The 21,216-nt window shown below is 33.3% G+C and overlaps 1 protein-coding gene across 1 annotated transcript in view; it reads right to left on the bottom strand.

The window, feature by feature from the left end:
* Positions 1-607: 607 nt before the first annotated feature.
* Positions 608-21,216, bottom strand: part of LOC145260289 (translation initiation factor IF-2, mitochondrial-like) — a 58,133-nt gene continuing 37,524 nt past the window's right edge. Inside the window, exons 12-17 of the mRNA XM_080118142.1 lie at positions 17,484-17,609; positions 15,936-16,161; positions 11,187-11,324; positions 8,291-8,455; positions 2,288-2,428; positions 608-1,244 (exon numbers count right to left, since the gene is read on the bottom strand). Of these exons, the coding sequence (XP_079974268.1) occupies positions 1,072-1,244; positions 2,288-2,428; positions 8,291-8,455; positions 11,187-11,324; positions 15,936-16,161; positions 17,484-17,609 (969 nt within the window). The 3' untranslated portion in view covers positions 608-1,071. The remainder of the gene's footprint in view (positions 1,245-2,287; positions 2,429-8,290; positions 8,456-11,186; positions 11,325-15,935; positions 16,162-17,483; positions 17,610-21,216) is intronic.

Here is a 21,216-nt window from a genome sequence, read left to right on the forward strand (position 1 = left end):
AGTTTAGCATCTATGTGATGGACTAGAGCTTGGTTAATTATGGTCTCAAATATTTTGGCAAAAAGTGGGAGGAGACTAACGTTTTTTGGTGGTTTCAGTAAATTCTCTCTTAGCTGTCACTTAACAGGCAAAAGAAAATGAGAAACTACAAAACTGAGAGTGGAGATTGCAAAAAGTTCCAGGTCGGCATTTTTTTTTCTTTTTTAACAAAAACATTTCTGTCTAGTCTGGTGCATTTCTCCTTCATCCGACCACATGCTGGCAACAGCCAACCCATTCTTACCCTCGACTTTATACGTCCATTTTCTTCAGCACGCACTTTGCTTCTCCGACCATGGCTAATTTGCTGCATTTTTGTCTCCTTCTTTCCTTTTTGTTCTCATGCATACTTCATAATTTGTGTATGCGCTTTTTTCGGTTACTGCTAATCTCTGCGTAAGCCAGTCATCCTTCACTGCTGCTGATTTTTTCCCACGTGTTCATATGCACTATGTTACACAACACCACCGAACTTCAGAAGTTGTTTCTGCTTGGCAAAGCAAACATCTTATGCCAGGTACTTTCTATTTGATTAACCTTTTGAATATGCTCACTAGCTATGATGTAATTAATATTTCAGATATTTATTATTTTTACAATAATAATAATACAGAACATTAATAATATAATAACATATAACACAATATTATTAATAATAATAATAATATAGCACAAAAGATATGACTCATGATTTTTTTTTAGTTATGCAAGAAGAATTTCTTAAAAGATATGTCACAGTTTAAATAGTTTAAGAACAAAAAATGTGGTAGATTTAGTTTTTGAAATTTTTCTTGCCAATAAATTTTCAATGTTCAAAAAGATATTAAAAAAAATATTTTGTAACCACATTTGAAGATCTCAATAAAATGGATGTGCATAGATGTGAAGATATTTTTTGAGTACATCAAACAGCAAATATTTTCTGCTTTTCAGATAATTGCCAACAAATGCTGCAAAACATTTTTCAAAGACCAAAAGAATAAAAAAGAAAGTGGAAGACAAAATCAGTCCATAAAAGTCCGACGGCAGAATTTAAAATCCAACTTCCCAATCAATCGTCTGGGGAACTTGATATTCTTGATAACATATGAGTTGGTCTCCACGTCGAAATTCTACATCCAAATCGTTTAAGGAGATGCCGCATTCAAAATCAGTTTTGATAACATCGACTTCATTTTTAAAATGCTTCATTGACGACAAACCACCTGAAAATAAAATTTGTTGTAAAAAATAATTTTAATTTCTCATCACAAATTATTAAATTCACTAGTGCACATCTTCATTAACATCCTCCCTTAAAAATGATGGCAGAACAAAAAATTATTCTTCACCCGTGTTCACACTAATCTATATATATAAAAGCTAAAATGTTTGTTTGATTCAACGTCTCTATCAACTGCGCCACGCATTGAATCTCTACAGTTCCAGATGAACATTGTCTGAAGATAGCGGTTTCAATCCCACCCAAAGCGTGCCAGAGGTTAATTGGCCAAAATGTGGTGAGACGACAACAACTACGGATGGCAGTGATGGCTGAGAATGCAGTTAGGAGATTCGAAGTTCCTATCCGTTGCGGTTACCACCTGACGAAGGCCAGAGAAATTAGTTGGCCGAAACGTTGTGAATAAACAAACCAATAAAAGATGAAAAACAACAACTAATAAAAATGAGACTAGTAGTCCAAAATAAAAATAAATTAATATATATAATGCTCATCTCAAAAAATGAATTCCAATTAAGGAATAATATATAAAACTCGAGTCGTTGAAATAACAGATGAACCAAACAAGAGACAGAGAAAAATCTCTTTCATCAAAAACTGATAAAGATAGATGTTTCTGAATTATATTTGACCAAAAAGCATTTATGTCTAAAGATAAAAACAAACATTACTATAAAAACATTAAAAGGGAAATAACTAGAAAACAGAATTATTCCCCTTACACTATCGATTATAAACAGCTTATGAGACATTTGATTTTCTTTACTATTTTTGATTTTGTTTCTCCTTTTCTTTGTTAATAAAAATTTGTTTTTCTTTTCAAATTATCTTTTTTTTACTCTTTTATTCTTCATTATATGTTTGCGATGTTCCATTACCCCTAGACTAGGGACAAATCCGTAACACTGGTAAGATGATGCAAAAATGTACTTCATTTATTGGTTGCAAGTTTAGCAGAGTCAGATTACATAAAAGAAACGGCATTGCACAATGAAACCGAAACAGGAAAAAACAAAATGGACTCACCGTCATAAATCACATCTTCTCCTCGCAAAAGTTTAAAGTTGAGTTTTTTACGTAAGCTTCCTTTCGTGCATCGACAACCAGCAACAGGGATTTTCTTTTTATTCACCGTCACGTGGAAGATTTCCAGGACATTCGCTTCACCTGAAGTCAAAAACAAACAATTGTCCAAAAACCAATTAAACTAAAGACACAAAAACCAATTAAACTAAAGACACAAAAACCAATTAAACTAAAGACACAAAAACCAATTAAACTATAATTACAAGACAAACTCGTTTATTCTACTTTGATTTCATTCTGTTTCATATTAGGATTCCAGTTAAGTTATAAGTCAACAGTGCTTGTTAAGTTATAGTCGACACATCAAATATTTTAAATATATCATTTTAAGCAAAAACATTATGTACTTAATTGTCATGTTGAAAATAGTAAACTATCCATAAATTATAAAAATTCATTGCGTAGAACAACTGCTATTGTGTTTTTGGACAACAAATATTGCAGCCATGACACAACTAAAATATTCGTTTCAGAGTTTATGTCCCTACTGCCTACTTTATAACGTTTTAAAAAAAAAAATGCGATTTTATCAAATTTTTCCCTAAAAATTACCTTTAAAATAATTTTCTACTCAATTATTTTTCATAATTTTTAGATATATTACTATTTTCAGCATGACAAGTATGCAATATTGTTTTTGTTTAAAACGACATATTTAAAAAATTGATCCGTTGACTATATCTTAACAAACACCAGGATCCCTATGCCAGCAGCGATTAGGTCAGCTAGTATGAATTTCTAATTCCCATACTGATTTTTTCGATTTCCAATTAATTGTTCCAACATCTATGTATAAAGACGTTTATTTTGTTGTTGAAAATGTTACTATACAAAAATTCATAAACTCTGACTTACCAGTGAAGACGTTCTTCTTGCATAACTAAAAATATTACATCAATATTACTATTATTATAACTAGGGTCGTTTCAAAAGTAAGGCTTCCTATTTTTTTTAACTCAAAAAATAAATCATTGAAGAGCTACGAACATGGAAGTAGCACCATTAAAACGAGCAACCTTTTGTGCTCTACTATTTTTTTTTCTAGTCAACACCATTCTTAATGCACTTTTGTTGCAATGAATGATGCCTTGGTTGAAAATGTTTAGAGCGTGCTTTGTCGCTCACATCTCCGTCAACACTCTGAAATCGACGAACTCATCTCCTAACTGTGCTGACATCAACTGCATCAGTTTTGTAAATGCTCAACAGATGCTGATGAATGTTGTTTTTTTTACTGGATGGAAAAATTCAATGACACATCTCTGCTTCTAACGCACGTCTATTGTAGTTGCAAAAGCGGCACTGTGCCTTGTTTGGGGTGAAAATGTAAATAAAAAAGAAGTTTCATCTTTCTGTTGTAGATTTTTTTTTTTTTTTTTTTTTACAGTGGTGATTCCTTTGTACAAAAAAAAAATATCTGCAATTTTAATTGCATTTTCACCTCAAACAAAGCACAGTGCCACTTTGATGTAGGGGACTACTATCAGGGACATTTGCAGGGATACTATGTAGGGAGTTGAGCAGCAAGATGTCTGTTTACATTGGGAGTAACAGTCATTTTAAGACAAAAGACTGAACATTGGATTTCCACTTTTGAAATCAATATATTTAGAAGTTTTCACTTTGATGTAGGAGGTTACTAGCTGGGACATAATTTGCAGGAGGTTACTAGCTGGGACATAATTTGCAGGGATACTATGTAGGGAGTTGAGCAGCAAGATGTCTATTCACATTATACTTGAACTTCTGCATTTCAGTACAGTTGGGGAAGCAGGAACCAGGAAGGGAATTCCAAAGTTTAGCAGTCCTAGGGAAGAAACTATTAGAGTAGAAGGCTTTCTTATATCCAAGGATCTCTACTGTGTAAGGGTGGAAGTTTGCTGCTTGTCGGGGGTATTTACGTCAAGGGGATACAAGGGCTTGTAGTTCATCAGAACATCCACCATTAGAATACTTGTAAAACAGGCAAAAGGATGCAACATTTCGTCGATGGGACAGAGGTTCAAGCTTAGATGACAGTTCAGGACCTATCAGGTTTGCGACTCTCTTTTAAACCCTGTCCAGGAATGAGAGATTAATAGCAGATACACCAGCCCAAATATGACAGCAATGTTCAATACATGGGCGAATGGTGGTCTTGTAGAGGTACAGGATATTTTCAGATGTAAGTAACTTTCTAGCATGGTAGAGAGAGCCCACCTTCTTTGCAGCAGCCTTGGCAATACTCTCAATGTATCTGTTTCAATTCATGTTCCCTGTGAATGTTAGGCTGAGGAGTTAGAATGAAATACTTTCAAGTAATGAATCTTTAGCCGTGGTTATTAGTGGAAATTGTTGAAAAGGTTTCTTGTAACTATTAAAGGAAACAAGCTTAGCCTTATTAACAATGAACGTTACCATCCATTTTAGACCCATTCCGCTAGAGATTGGAGGTCAGTAGCGCTATCACCTTGGATATGTGTTCGTTCATTTTCCCCCGTTATAGAGCATGGTGTCATCAGCGAATATACTCATCTCAGAGACTATTTTATCAGGGAGGTCATTTATGAATATCAAGAATTATAAAGGTCCAAGGATCGACCCCTGCATTTATATCATATTGTTTAGATGTATGACCATCAAGGACAACCTGGATTCTTCTCTTATTTAAGACTAGCGGGGGTACCCGGTGTTGTCCGGGTGTTTAGAGGTGTGTGTGTAAATCAAAACAAATTGGAACATAAAGAATAAGCAAAGTAAAATAAATAAATATTATATAAAAAAACAATGCTAAAACTTCTTTAAAAAATCGTGAAAAAAAACCAAAAAAAAACGAACGTGATGGAAAAAATACAAAAAAAACACGAATGTGATGCAAACGAACGATATTAAAACTTTTTTTTTAAAAATCGGAAAAAAAAAAAAAAAACTGAACGTGATGAAAAAAAAAATAAAACCGAACGTGATGCAAATCTTTTTTTAAAAATCGTAAAAACAAAATACAAGAAAACAGTGAACATGAAAAATGGCATAAATAATCCTGTTTCAATATCAAAACTTTCAAAATCAGAAAAGAAAAGAAATATTACAACACCGTTCAAACTTGCAACCTTAAGATAATGACGCCAGTCCTTTACCCACTGAGCTAAAAGCGCGTCAGCAAAATTGGGTCGGCTTTTAGAAACTTTAAACTAATTCAAGAAAGAACCTTTTTTGCGCGTGCATATACAGCCATCTTGTTATGAAGGAACGATTTTTGCTACCCCTCCTTATAGAAAGGTGTCCGATTGAGGGTGAAGAAATTAATGTTTTTAACCAATTTTTCGATATTTGTCGTCCAAAGGTTTGAGCTTGAAAATGATACCTATCTGGTGAAAATCCCTTGGTTCTGTCGAAAGTTTTTGTGAGACATACAAACACACACACTTTGCCTTTTATATATATAGAAGGATTTAAGTATTCGTCCAGTAATACCATAGGATCTGATTTTCATTAGAAGACCATCGTTCCATACCCTGTCAAAAGCCTTAAATATATCTAGGGCTACTGCCCTCCCCTCCCTTATCCAGTGCATGGTATATACTTCAGAGCTTACAGTTAGAATATCTGCAGTAGAACGGACTTGCCTCGATTCATATTGATGGTCGAACAGAAGTTTAGCAACTGTAAGGTGGTGGACTAGAGCTTGATTAATTATGGACTCAAATATTTTTGCGAAAAGAGGGAGGAGGCTAATGAGGCAATAATTTAATGGGTCAGTTCTTTTGCCAGAATTTTTGTAAACTGATACCACAGTTTTCTAGCAGTCAGAAAAGCAAGATTCGTTAAGGCATTTGTTGTAAAGTTTGGAGAGAATTAGAGCAACCTCAGCGGAGTATTTTTTTAATAGTACAGTCAGGATGAGATCAGGTTCACATGCTTTTAAGGTGTCTAAGTTTTTTATGATATGTACTTGAGAAGGGGTGATTTTTAGATCATCTAGTGTGGTTTCTCTCTGCAAAGAAAAATCAGGGAGTGAGTGGTTTGATGGGTCCAAAGTATAGTTTCAGGCAAACTGACGGGCAAGCATGTTAGCTTTCTCGGTTGCAATCCTCAGGAACTGTTGTCAGAAATAGATCCAGAAGTGAGGTTTCCTGGTCTTGACGATCTGGGGGATGGGTCAGGAATGTTACTGTCTGTATCAAGGAATGGGATATAGAAAAGTTATGGATGATGTTACCAGCTGTGTCAGTGTAGTTAGAGAAGCCAAACCAATTATTGTGGTGGGTGTTAAAGTCACCAAATACATGTATTTAGGCACTAGCGTCAAAGGAAAGTGCTACATCTATGCTCAGAGACATGATTGATTAGAGTACAGACCTGAGTTGATCAAGAGTGATAAAGAAAATATAAAATATAGGTTGCTAATGTTAAAGACGTTAGAGGGGATGGAGTAGTGCAAGTTAGTTTCACTTAGTGCTAAAATATCCGGGGAGTTTGCTAGGAGAAATGATTCTACGTCATCTAAGTTAGTTCGAAGTCCACGAATATTTGTAAATGCGAGCGTCAAGGGAGTAAGTGAATCATTGTTAAGTTTCAGGTTATTAATGCATAAATAGGAGGTAAGGCTTGGTAGGATGGTATCATAATGAACGAATATATCCAACAAAGTCCAAAAGGCAGAGGTAATAACTGGAGGAAGGTATGACAACAGTGCTAATACTATACTGTCCCTGAACTAAGCATTGCAAGATGGTAGATTAGTTTGAAATATTATAAGATACTAGACTACCTGTGACCCGTTGGTTCAGTATGTTATATTAGCTATGGAATTAATGTATGAGCGTGACACTCAAAGTATATTAAAATGAAAAAAGAATATAGATAGATTTCTATGAGTCGTTCTTTTTATAATTGTTTATTTTTGAAAAAAAAAAAAAACTTACACCCATTGAATTACAAGTGGTTTGCCATACTTATAGGTAAATGTGCACTGAACAGATACCATAATACTTAAAGTTAAATTCAAATTTTGATATATCTTTTAATTTAAACATGAAAAAAAAAACAATTGGGACACTGAAAACGTACACAGTAAAACAATACGTTTTATTGTCGCATTGATTATTTATTTGTAATGCAATTAAAAAAAAAACATTTTTGGGGTTATTTATTTATGTTGGTAGTGCAGAAGAAAAAGTAGATTTATTTGTAAGAAAATTGCATTAAAATAACTTAAGCGTAATACAGAAATGAACGAGGTAAAAAAAAAAAAAGCAGAAAGTATTAACAATTGTTTATTTAGATAATTTAAATACAAAAAAAAAATTAGGATGCTGAAAACGTACACAGTAAAACAATATTTTATTGTAGCATTAATTATTTATTTGTAATGCAAATTAAAAAAAACATTTTCGGGGTTATTTATGTTGGTAGTGTAGAAGAAAATGTATGAACGTTTTTAAGAAAGGTGTATTAAAAAATGGAGAATAAATTTAAAAAAAAAGAAGGCGGTAGAGAAATCACAGTTGTAAATTGTTCTTGTTGTCAATGGGTTAAAGTTGATTTATTTGTAAGAAAATTGCGACAGTATAGTTGTAATACAGAATAGTTGCAAAACATCCCCACCCTTCCCATATTAAATAATAATTTTTAAATAATAACGTTGATATTTCAGTGCGCAGGTCAAATTCTGCAAAAGTAGCAATTTATGTTTATTTGTTCACGCTGTTATGGGTTTATGTTTATGTACGCATGCGCAACCGGAAGTCGTAAACCGAATGTTGAGTTACAACACCCGTTACAAGGTTATTTGAGTTTTATAATTATATAGATTATTATGTAGATTATGATGATGATGATGATGATTGAGATGATGATGATGATGATGATGATGGTGACAATGATGATGGTAATAATAATGATGATGATGTTACTTGTTTTAAGTTAAATCTTTGTAAAAAAAACTGAAAAAAATGATTTTACCAATAATTTCTTCTTTTGTTAAGTCAGGAAGTTTTCCACTTAGGTGATCCTTCAACCGATCAAAAAGTTTGTAGATGACGTTGTGGGTCTCGACCGGTACTTTATAAGACCTTGCCAATTTGGCTACTGATTCGGGCATCTTCACATGGAAACCAAATACAATGCCTATAAAATATTTAAAAAAATAAAAATTTAAAAAAATAAAAATAAAATAAAGTTTTTTAAAAAATAATATATGTAAATCTCACAATTGCCTCCTGTAAGTAAAAAACCCTGTTTAATGTTGGATACATAAGGAGAGATATAATAATATAGTTACAATTTTTTTTATTTACTTGGTCGGACCAAGACAATCACCTAAAAATAAAAATTAGCAAGGGGAATAACTCATTTTGAATTGAAGAATATGATATAATGTACGTTAAGTTTAAAAATGTGCAAAAAAAAATTATGATTTTAAATTATTTCAGTACATTCCTGAAAATGCTCAGTAGGTACAAATAGTATATCGTCATTACTGGGAAGTAATAAAAAACTATATAACATCAACCATCGTCTTGAAGTTGAAATGCATTCGTCCACAGGTTCCAGCTTCCATCCAAGAACAGAAGAAATTCCCAGGTGGACAGAAAGATCAACGACGCAGCTGAAAAGTTGATGAGATATGTTGAAATACATGTATGTGTTTATGACACATGCAAGCAACATACTTAGACGATCACAAAATGTAAATAGACGGTAAGACTAACCAATGGTTCAAATACTAGAGAACCCCAAAATAGACATTTAGTAACACAACACACAATCACACGATGTGTTTATGAACCTCCTCCATAATATAACAATAGTATTTATTCATATTTTAATTTAGCATGTCTTACACGTGTCCAAAAAGTCACTGAAGGGTTGAAAATCTTTGTCTTTTTACCATTAACGATTATTTTTTTCTCTATTTCATATATTTTACAAATAATATTTTGGAAATTAATCATGGATAAGTATAATGATAATATTTTGGAAATTAATCATGGATAAATATAGCATTGAACAACGTACACAAGTTGCGAAATTGTTTTGCCAAAATCAGGCAATGCTTTGGTGGCAACATTATCTCCCGCTATGGCAATGTCAAATGGCCACCACGTTCCTCAGACTTGACTAGCCCCAACATTTTCTTGTAAGGGATATCTTAAAGAAAGAGTCTTCGTTAACAAACCCCAAACCCTGCAAGAATTGAAGGAAACATAGGGAACAAAATAAGGGAGTTAAATCGCAATCCAGAGATTCTTCAATCTGTCATGAATGTTTTGGAAAGAGCACAAATATGCAAAGTTGAAAATGGGCAAGATTTAAAAAACATTTTTCATAAAGATTTTTAAAATTTTGCATTTTTTTTTTTTTAAATTTCCTAGTGTCTTAGTCAGATTGTGTTAAAATTACAGAAAGATATCATAAAAAAATAAAGAATCTATTTAAGTTCAAAATCCTTCAATGACTTTTGGACACCCTGTACAATTAGCTAGCTGCTCGGTGTCGCTCAGTCATACAATACGCTTAAACATGATATTTTAATTTATACAGATTGCATATAAATTGTTATAGAATCAATACTATTGATTGTTATATATTACAAGGAATAATTTGCAAAGTGAACTAATTCGCAAAAAAAAAAAAAAATAATGATAATGTCGTCCATCAAATTCCGTCTATGTTTGTTTACAATATCACATTAATAAGAAAAAATTTAAATAAAATGGTGAGGTACACCCGGGTTTGAACAGGGGATAATTCCATCTAAAATCAAATGCTCCACCACTGAGCTATATCTCCAGATGACAATAATTCTGGGTTTTTTTTAAGAAGAAATGATTTGCTGAAATTTTATTATCTCCTTTGGCCGGTGTAATGTAAAAAATTCCCCTGTAAAAATTCTTTTTATCTATAAGAGAGAAAAACTATTTTTAAGATTGGATTTTTTTGATTTTCGATATTTATTGGATGAATTTCTGTACAAAACATATCTAAGAACACTGCCAGATATATAAATTAGCTTTGTGTGAAATTTTCAAAAGATTGGCTCAGCTGTTTCAGAACCTAGGAGGAAGAATTCACACACACACACAAAGTGACTTTTATATAATAGTAGAAATATTTGATTATATATATATATATATATATATATATATATATACACGTGTATGTGTGTGTATATTTGTAATAGTTTGCCTTCCTAGGTTGTGCAAATTGTCTTCAATTGTGCAACTGAATTAAATATTTTCTCGCCTGAAATGAGGTTCTTAATGTTTGCGTCTATGAATTTTACGAAAATGAGCAATCCAAACGTAGATTCCATGAGCAAAGCTTCTTTCTTAGAACTGCACGCCAGTGGAACTCTCTGCCGCTTGCCTGTTTCCCACCTGACTACAACTTGGACGTCTTCAAGTCCAACATAAACAAACTCCTGACAAACCGCCCCCTTAAGTAAGACACTATCAAAACCCCCAATATGATTACTACAATATTATCTCATTGATTACTGTACACGCAATAACCCTTATCCCTGAGTGGCCTTCGGGCCTTGATAAGTGGTGACCACCATGTAAAAATGAATAATAAAAAATTTATAATGAATAATAAAAAAATTGATAATGAATAATAAAACAAAATTGATAATGAATAATAAAAAAAATTTATAATGAATAAAAAAAATTTTATAATGAATAATAAAAAAAATTTATAATGAATAATAAAAAAAATTTATAATGAATAAAAAAAATTTTATAATGAATAATAAAAAAAATTTATAATGAATAATAAAAAAAATTTATAATGAATAAAAAAAATTTATAATGAATAATAAAAAAAAAGAAAATGATACATTAAATAAATGATAGACCTTGAAAAGCTGCGGCAGTCTCGATATCGTTGACCGTGATGTTCCCAACCCCAAAGTGCAAAATATCCAGACGGCATTTCTCAGATTTGTATGTGTCTAGGGTATCCATAATGGCCTCCAATGATCCATCAACATCACCTGGGGGGAAAAAAAGAAGACAAAAGAAAAGAGTTTTAATAAATGCAGCTGGGAAATAGAAAGGGAGCTTTATAAGCAGATTCTTCAGAAAGAGTAAAGGTTTTTTTTTTGGGGGGGGGGTAGCAACAGTAACGATTATAGAATGCCACAGCAACGACAACACGTGGTTTACGATTTTGAATCTGTGTTTGGTAGCTCAACACTGATTGGTGCAAGCACTTAACTTCCCTTCTGGCTTGCCTAATTAGAAGTCATCTCTCAGGCGATTTGATCACGTAAAAAAGGATCAACACACTACTACTACTCTCTTTTTCCAACCAGGAGAGCAAAGCAAGCTGATCTTTCTTAGGATGCAACCAAAACATCTAAGCCCTATGGACCTGGGGTTTGACAAGGAGCACCATAGACTTAACTATATATCCGCACACACAGACATGGCCATGACTGCAACACCAATTTCTTTAGAAATGAACACTTTTCTCTTCTCTGCTATCGGGACATTCATTTAAAACGTGAACTTCCTAACCTTTTTGTCTCCATTCTTCTGAACTTATTCCATTACTAACATTCTTCTCTTTTCTGTTTCGCTTTTAACACGTTGATGAAGATGATCAATAAAGTTTAAATGAGACTTTGTTTTTCTGTTCGACGGATTTGTAACAAGATACTTTGAAAAAAGTTGAGAAAAATTATAAGATTAATAAGTCATTCAATATTTAGCTGAATCCACTCTATATCTGTGCCTAAATCAAAACGCGGATTCCATGAACAAAGCTTCTTTCTTAGAACTGCACGCCTGTGGAACTCTGTTCCGTCTGCCTGCTTCCCTCCGGACTACAACTTGGATGTCTCCAAGTCCAATATTAACAAATTCCTAATGAACCGCCCCCTTAAGTAAACATTTCAGCAAATCTCCTCACTAACGTAATGTACTTGCAATAACCCTTATCCCTGAGTGGCTTCCGGGCCTTGATAAGTGGTGATCACTGTGTAAAAAAAAAAAAATTTAAGTCAACAAATACCATGCTTCAAAACCAATATCTAAATAAAAAAGCTATGCTCCAAAATCAATATTTAAAATAAAAAAGCCATCTTCCAAGACCAATATCTAAAAAAAAGCCACATTCCAAGATCAATATCTACAAAAATGCCACGCTCCAAACTCAATATCTTAACAAAGTCATGCTCCAAAACGAATATCTAAAAAAAGCCATGCTCCAAAACCAATATCTAAAAAAAGTCACACTACAAGACCAATATCTCAAAAAAGCCATGCTCCAAGACCAATATCTACAAACAGCCATGCTCCAAAATTAATATCTAAAAAACAGCCACGCTCCAGAATAAATATCTAAAAAAAGCCACGCTCTAAAACCAATATCTCAAAAAAGTTACACTACAAGACCAATATCTAAAAAAGCCACACTCCAAGACCAATATCTACAAACAGCCATGCTCCAAGACCAATATCTACAAACAGCCATGCTCCAAAATTAATATCTAAAAAACAGCCACGCTCCAAAATAAATATCTAAAAAAAGCCACGCTCTAAAATAAATATCTAAAAAAAGCCATGCTCTAAAACCAATATCTCAAAAAAGTCACACTACAAGACCAATATCTCAAAAAAGCCATGCTCCAAGCCCAATATCTAAAAAAGCCACACTCCAAGACCAATATCTACAAACAGCCATGCTCCAAGACCAATATCTACAAACAGCCATGCTCCAAAATTAATATCTAAAAAACAGCCACGCTCCAAAATAAATATCTAAAAAAAGCCACGCTCTAAAATAAATATCTAAAAAAAAGCCATGCTCCAAAATTAATATCTAAAAAAAGCCACGCTCCAAAATAAATATCTAAAAAAAGCCACGCTCTAAAATAAATATCTAAAAAAAAGCCACGCTCCAAAATAAATATCTAAAAAAAGCCATGCTCTAAAACCAATATCTAAAAAAAAGCCACACTCCAAAACCAACATCTAAAAATATACTATTTTCTTTAATCGTCTTCTAAAATATTTATAATGAATTGTTTCCATTGTGTATTTAATTTTATAGTACGTTTACTAAGGAAGTCGTTTTAGTTCAAAATTCCATATAAATTTCTAAGTTCGACATTTATATTCCTGTTTTTGGAAAGATTCATCTGAAGAAGTTTGAAGATTACATTCAGCTGAAATGTTGATGTGAATAGTTGTTATTGGGACCCTATGTTAGTGAGTATAGATTACGTTAACTAGTATCACAATCAGTGGCAAATGGAAATACACTCAGCTGAAGGTGGCATGATTAGAGAGGGGGGGGGGTCATCAAAGATTAGCTCTCTAGACACAACGTGCTAGAAATGCAGGGGAGCAAAATGATGATAAAAAGGTTGTCACGTGTTTGAGGATTTCTAACCAGTTTCTCATTGAAAGCAATACAGACGAGATGCATCTGACAATGTAGAGATAATCTAAGCGAAAGTCATCTTGATTTCTGCCTGTCTGCATCTCTCATTTCCCATCTTTAAGACTAAGTTTAGAAAACTAAGTAGGTAAACAAGTAATTAGTCACATGGTCTCTCCTCTCTGAACAAAATTTATCTTTCTAATAAAACCTTGTAAACCTCATCAAGTCTCCACTTTGTTTGCATGCATGAGTTGATTTATGAGGTGCCTTCAATAAGTTCCCAGACTTTTTTGTACAAGCATTTAAAATTGTAATAGACTCTTGAAAATTCAATATGTTATTGCTTCAGGGATGACTGACTACTTTCTATGATTTCAGATTCAAATGAACAGCTACAGCAGGAATTGGAATACTAAAACTTGATTGTCACAACTAGTTAATTTAAAAAATGCAATCTGGGCGTGAGGATACATTAGAAGAATGATATACAATAAAATTGCAGAAACTTTTGGACCATCTTGCATGAATCGAGCATCAATTTTTGAATAGCATAAGAGATTCAAGGAAGACAGGAAGTCTGTGAGGGATGGTGAGCGGTGTGGGAGGAGTAAAGAAGTCAGAAAACCAGAGTTGATTGGTCAAATAAAGAATTTCATAGATAAAGACCATTGTGTGTCTAAAGAGATAATAAGTGCACAGTTTGATGTCAGTGTGGGAACTGTACACACAATTATTTATGAGGAACTGAAGATGTGGAAAATTTGCACAGTTTGCCTCAAGGGTGCTCAGAGAAGATCATCCTTGTCATGACTATTTGACCAAGATGGGCATCAAGACGGTTCCTCTTCCTTCCTGTAGTCCAGACCTTGCTCCCTGTGATTTTTGGTGATTTCCAAAGGCCAAAGAAAACCTTAGAGGCTGTCATTATGAGACAATTGAGGAGATGAAAGAGGCTATGACGAGGGTCATTAACACGCTCACACAAGAGGAATTCTTCCATGGGGCTTTCCAGAAGTTTTTGGAATGGTACAACAAGTGTATTGCAACCAGAGGAGATTACTTTGAAGGGGACTAGAGTTTCATGTGTATATTATTAATAAAAGTGCCTACACAAAAAAAAAAGTCTTGAAACTTATTGACGTCACTTCATATCTTAAGTTAAACGGATTAACAACCATGTGAAAACCAACAAAAATGCGCATAAAAAAGGACTGTTATTGATTTAATTTAATTTGATTGTAAAAGTAAGCATTTATGAACATGTCCCCTTTCCATGTAAATAAGAAGAACATTAGATAAGTGAAAATGAGGTTGGGATAAGCCGAGACTCGAACCTTGTAAGCAAGGTTAAGAAATAGAATGTTAGATATCGGAATGTTAAAAAGGCCTATTGATAAATTCTATTATAAATAGTTATATATTGTTTATATTGTAAAAAAGAATTGGTTGTTCATTCTTTTACAAAACTGAATATTAAAAATGTCAGCTAAAAAGAATGAACAATACAAATTAAAAATATATTGTTAAAAAATAGGTTGGTTGAGAGTTCTTTGTTGTCAAAAGTGTGTTTGGAAAACGATTGCTTAGTCACGTGAGTGGGTCACATTTTGGAACCACACTTCTGACGTCATAGCAAAAAGGGGATTCTCAATATAGGAGAGAGTTAGTAATAGTTGAGGAGTTGAGACAGAACAGTTGAGTCTGCTAGTCAGTTGGGTTGAGAGTCCTTTGGAAGTGAAAGGAAAGAACATTAAACCATGTAGATCCCGAATTTGAATTCCTGACGTCATCATCATTCGACCGAATCATCTTTGTTTTTTCTATATGTGTGACAAAAAATATAAGAACACAACATCTATTACACTATCATCCTCTCCCTTCGCTAATATATGTTATAAGAATCCACAGAACTGTATAAATGTCTCTCCCCCTCATCATCGTCATATATATGTCCCCGCCGCCTCTCTTCAATATGAATGTCCCCATCATATCTCTTTTAATATGAAACCCCCACAACACAACATACACGTTATTTGGTGCCGTAACCGATATATAAATGTTTCTCTCCCTATCATCACTATCGTAATATGTATAAATGCCCCTATCATCGTTATATTCGTGTATTATTCTGGCCCAACATGAACTATCCGTATTGCTTAATATGTACCCTACACAACAAACTGTTTAACGGTTAAAATGTATAATGCATTCCTACCTTTCAAAACAATCGACAGCTGTGGTCCTTCATGCAGTTGGATGGCTTCTTTGGTCTTCATTTTCCGGAATGCTCTTTTACGTCCAGACTCCCGACGCTTCTGTAATTCAGCTTCGTAAACTGACCGTTCCTCAAGGCGTTTCTGGTCAATCAAAATTTGGTCAGCATTCATCTTATTGTCTGCCTCTTGCTGTTTTCGCCAGTTTAGGACTTCTTTTAACCTTTGCTGTAGAATTTAAAAAAAAAACAAAAAAAACTTTTCAGTAAATGTTGCTGGTAAAAATTGTTGAAATAGTTTGCACTTTATAATAAAGAACAATGTGTACTTATTTATAAATATATATTCTTCCAGTCACAAAGAAATAAAGAAATATAGAATGCAAATTTATTTCCAGTAATGAGATATTTCTTTTCTTTTGGGTACTTATGCAAAGGACGACCTGTTTTTCGGTGAATGTTGCCTCTGTCAAAACGCTCAGCAGAATAAATAGGAAGAAGTGTTCTGATGCAATTGTTCAGGATGTCATTGGTTTGGAACATGCCGATTGGAAAAATTTCTTATGAGACATTTGTAAAAGTACTTCCTTAGGAATCCCCAGCAAAAACACGAAAATCTTAAAAATAAAAAATAGCCCACTCCTTAACCTTAACAAATAAAAAAAAAGACAAAAAACCTATTTCCTCATAAAATTAATTTTTTCTTACTTCCCTCAAAAAACTCCTTAAAACATTTTTTATAAGAAAAAAATAGCAAAAACGCAAAATAATTACAAGAAAATAGCACAAAAACTTAGGAAAAAATAGCAAAACTAAGCACAAAAAAATAGCAAAAAATGTAAAAAAAAAAAAAAGCTTAAAAAACAGCAGAAAATAACAAAATAAATAGCAAAAAAGTAGCAAAAAGGCAAAATAATAGTAAGAAATAATGTCAAAAAAGCAAAAAATAGCAAAAAAAACAAAACATGGAAAAAAATTTTTTAAAAGTAAAAAAGAAAAATAGAAAAGTAGCAAAAACACAGCAAAAAGAATAGAAAAAAAACAAAAATGTAAAATAATTTCATTTGTTGTTTACAAAAAAACTTACCATTAATTTTTTCTTCATTAAAATCTCTATATGATAAATATTTTTCTATCATAAGGTTTTCTTTTTTTAACATTTTAAAATTTGATCAGTGCTTGGCATATCTGGTGGCTTACATATGTTGTTGGAAATATACCAACAAACCATCAATAGAAAAATGGGTGCTTCTTCATTATAAAATTCAAAAATCGAAATACTTAATTTCAAGTAAAACCAATATCTATTTAATTGTTATGTTACAGTAATGAACATATCCAAAAATGACAAAAAAAATGATAAAATAGAAAATTATTAATGGAAACTGTTTTCAATTTTCAAAGTTTTCAGAAAATAATTACTTCCCTTACTACAGTTTATTATTTTTTTTTTTTTAGCAAAACTCAATTTTTACTAATTGTCTTCAAAAACTGTTTTCATTAATAATTAAGTTAAATAAAATTTAAAAAAACAGAGAAAGATATTCTTACCTCAGTTTCTACCTGCAGCATCTCCTCCCCAGCTGATGGCAGATCCTTCCAACCTATCACCTCCACGGGTGTGCTCGGACCAGATTTTTGCACAGGTAAACCCTTGTCATTAAACATTGCTCGTACCTAAAAAAAAAAAAAAAAAAAGAATTAAAAACTGTAAAGATATGAATATAAATTGCAAAACTAATATTCTAAACTATTTATATTTTTGGGTACAGAGTGCTCGGCATCAATGATAGAGTAAATGATTTTGTTTGTTTGTTTGTTCAGTTTATTGGCCTATCAACAGCTGCATGGTCATTTAAGGCCAAATAAGTTCATTTTTTTTTTCTTTGGATGTCTTAGTAAGGTAGGTGTTCTTTATTTTCCAGTATGTCAAGGTAAGATTGGAGGAAGGTTTGTAAGAGATTTGGGTTGAAAAGTTTTTTTTTTTTGTTTTGGTAGATTTATACTTTGGAGGAGAGGTTTACCTCTTTCAAGTAATTTAGAATTGTTTTTTCATTTATTTTTTCAAAGAGATCTTTAATGTTGTTAATGCTGTAGTGTTTTTGGCGTAGGGGAGCTAGGTCAATGCAGTTAATTAAAAAATGTTTAACAGTGTAGTTTTCTTGGCAAGGTAAGCATTCAGGTGGATTTTCTCCTTTTAATAAGAATGAGTGGGTGATATTTGTATGCCCTGTTCTTAATCTTGTAATGATCACTTCTTCTCTTCGGTTTAGTTTAGATTTGGGATTCCATTCTCCAAGTGTAGGTTTGATTTCTTGTAGCTTGTTTTTTGTATAAGTGTTCCATTGTTGATGCCATTTTGTTTTGATATACAGGTTTATGGTTGGTTTAAAGTCAGTGTAGGGGATTTTTATGTTGGAGATTTCCAAGTTTAGTGACTCTTTAGCAGCTAGGTCAGCTTTTGTATTCCCTAGGATGCCAATATGGCTTGGGATCCAGCATAGGATGATTTGTTTTTGAGTATGAAGAAAATCGAGTTTGTTTAATAGATTAGTTATTAGCGGATTGCAAATGTTCTTTTCTTTTAATGAAGTTAGAACTGATAAAGAGTCCGAAAATATTATAAACTTGTTTGCTTGATCAGCACTTATAATATTAAGGGCCAGGTTTATTGCTGAGGCTTCAGCACTAAAGATGGAAGACCTATCAGGTAGGCGTTTTTGGATTTTTCTTTGCCGATAAATAGCAGAGCTTCCGACTTTTTCTTTGGTTTTAGCTCCGTCAGTATAAATGTGTTCATAGTCCGGATAGTCATGAAGAATGTCATGTATTTTTTCCATTTGGATGGGTTTGATTGTGTTCGATTTGGGGTGTTTAGAGAGATCTAATAGTATAGGAGAGTGTTTTAGATGTTCAGGTGGGTTTACAGCAATTTTGGAAAGCCAGGGTGGATGTTTGAGTGTAGAAGCTTTGTGGATTTGCGAGATGTTAATTTTGGCTTCGTCTTTTATTTCTTTCATACGGAGACCATAAGACTTCATTGCTTTTTCCTTTTTTTGGAATAGGATTTGATGTTTGGGGTGAAAGACACTCTGGTATATAGGGCTCGAAGTGTTAGATGCAAGTTTTGTATAGTATTGTAGGGCTAATTTTGTCCGTCTCATTTCAAGTGTAGGTTCATTCGCTTCTGCATAAAGACTCTCGACTGGTGTAGTGGGAAATGCTCCAAGTGCTAGTCGGAGTCCTTGGTGGTGAATTGTGTTCAGTTCTTTAATGTAGGATTTTCTTGTTGCACCGTAGATAAAGCAGCCATAGTCCAACTTTGATCTTATCAGTGTTTGATAGAGTTTTAGAATTGTTTTGCAATCAGCTCCCCAGTTTGTATGAGCTATGGTTCTCACAAGTTGCATTCTTTGGTTGCATTTTTTCCTTAAGTATTTAATGTGGGGTATGAAGGTGAGTTTTTTGTCAAAGGTGATTCCAAGATACTTGTATTGATCCGTAACTGTTAGTCTATTATTGTTAATTTTTAGCTCGGGGTCAGGATGCATTTTTCTATGTTGGCAGAAGTGAACACATTTTGTTTTTGTTTGAGAAAAGCTGAAGCCATTTTTGGTAGCCCAGCTAGTAATTTTGTTGATGCATAATTGTAGGTGTCGTTCAATAGTGTTCATATGTTTGGCCTTAAAACTAATCATGAGATCATCAACAAAGATGGCATAGTTTGTTCCGAAGTTTATGTTATTAACTATATTGTTTATTTTCACATTAAAGAGTGTAACTGAAAGAATTCCACCTTGGGGAACTCCCAATTCTTGTTTTTGAGACTTTGATAAGATGTTTCCGAGTCTTACTTGGAAGGTTCTGTCACTCAGATAGTTTTTGATAAATGTTGGCATTCTGCCTCTTAGACCTAGTTCATTCAGGTCTTTTAATATTCCATACTTCCAAGTGGTATCAAAAGCTTTTTCTATGTCAAAGAAAACTGTTACCACATGTTCTTTGAGGATGAAAGCTTCTCTAATATAGGTTTCCAAATTTATGATATGGTCAATAGGGCTTCTGCCCTTTTGGAAGCCTGCTTGGTGTTCAGAGATTAGGTGATTTCTTTCTAGATACCAGGATAGTCTTCTATTGATCATTCGCTCGAGGGTTTTGCAGATGCAACTAGTAAGTGCAATGGGACGGTAGTTTATTGGATCTGAGGGGTCTTTTGAAGGTTTAGGTATGGGAATTATAATGGCATGTCTCCAAGTGTCGGGGAATTTTTCATTGATCCAGATATCATTGAAAATTTTGAGGAGGTATTCTTTTGATTTCATTGGCAATTCTTTTAGGAAGACATAGGGGATTTCATCTGGTCCGGCTGTTGAATTATGGATGTTTTTGAGAGATTCTTCTAATTCGTACATAGTAAGGATTTGATTGTAGTATTCAGTGTTGTCTGAATGGAAGCAGATTTGTTGTTGTTCTGCTTGGTTTTTGATGACTTGGAATTCTTTGTTCCTATTAGTCGGTGAGGAGTTTTTGGCAAAGTTTTCTGCTAAGATTTCAGCTATTTTTTCTTTGTTAGTGATTTTGACATTGTGATGGATGAGATGTTTATTAGCTTGTTTAGTGTATTTCCCAGTAATTTTGCTTATCATGTTCCATATTTCCTTAGGTTTGGTGTTTGAATTTAGTTGGCTGACATAAGTTTGCCATGTTGATTGCTTAGCTTGCTTAATGGTTCTGCGAGCTTTGGCTCGGTTTATTTTGTAATTTTCTAAATTTTCTTTAGTTGGTTGGCTATTAAATTTTCTGAGTGCTGTTCGTCTGGCTCTGAGCGCTTCTTTGCAATCTTTGTTATACCAAGGCTTGTTATATCTTGTTGATGGGGAGCTTTTAGGAATAGTTTTCTCAGCTATAATATTTAGAGTATTGGTGAAGTGGGTAATGTCATCATCTTTTGTTAAATTAGCTTCTTGCACTAGGTCTGTGTGGCACCTTTTTTTGAAATCTTCCCAGTTGGCCTTATGCAAGTTCCATCGGGGTGTTTTAGTGTCATTCTCTGGTTCTTGACCTTCTAGGATGATCGGGAAGTGATCACTCCCACAGGTCTCATGATGTACATTCCATTTATATTCTGGGAAAATACTGGGTTCTGATATGGTGAGGTCAATAGCCGAGAGTGTTCCAGAGCTAGGGTGAAGATAGGTGTTGGTTCTGTTATTAAACAAACATAGTTGGTTTTCATCTAGAAAATTTTCGATAATTTTACCTCTTCTGCTTGTTTGTTTGTTTC

This window comes from Euprymna scolopes, chromosome 36, assembly GCF_053919585.1.
Source record: "Euprymna scolopes isolate OS-2025 chromosome 36, ASM5391958v1, whole genome shotgun sequence".
Classification (NCBI taxonomy): Eukaryota; Metazoa; Mollusca; class Cephalopoda; order Sepiida; family Sepiolidae; genus Euprymna; species Euprymna scolopes.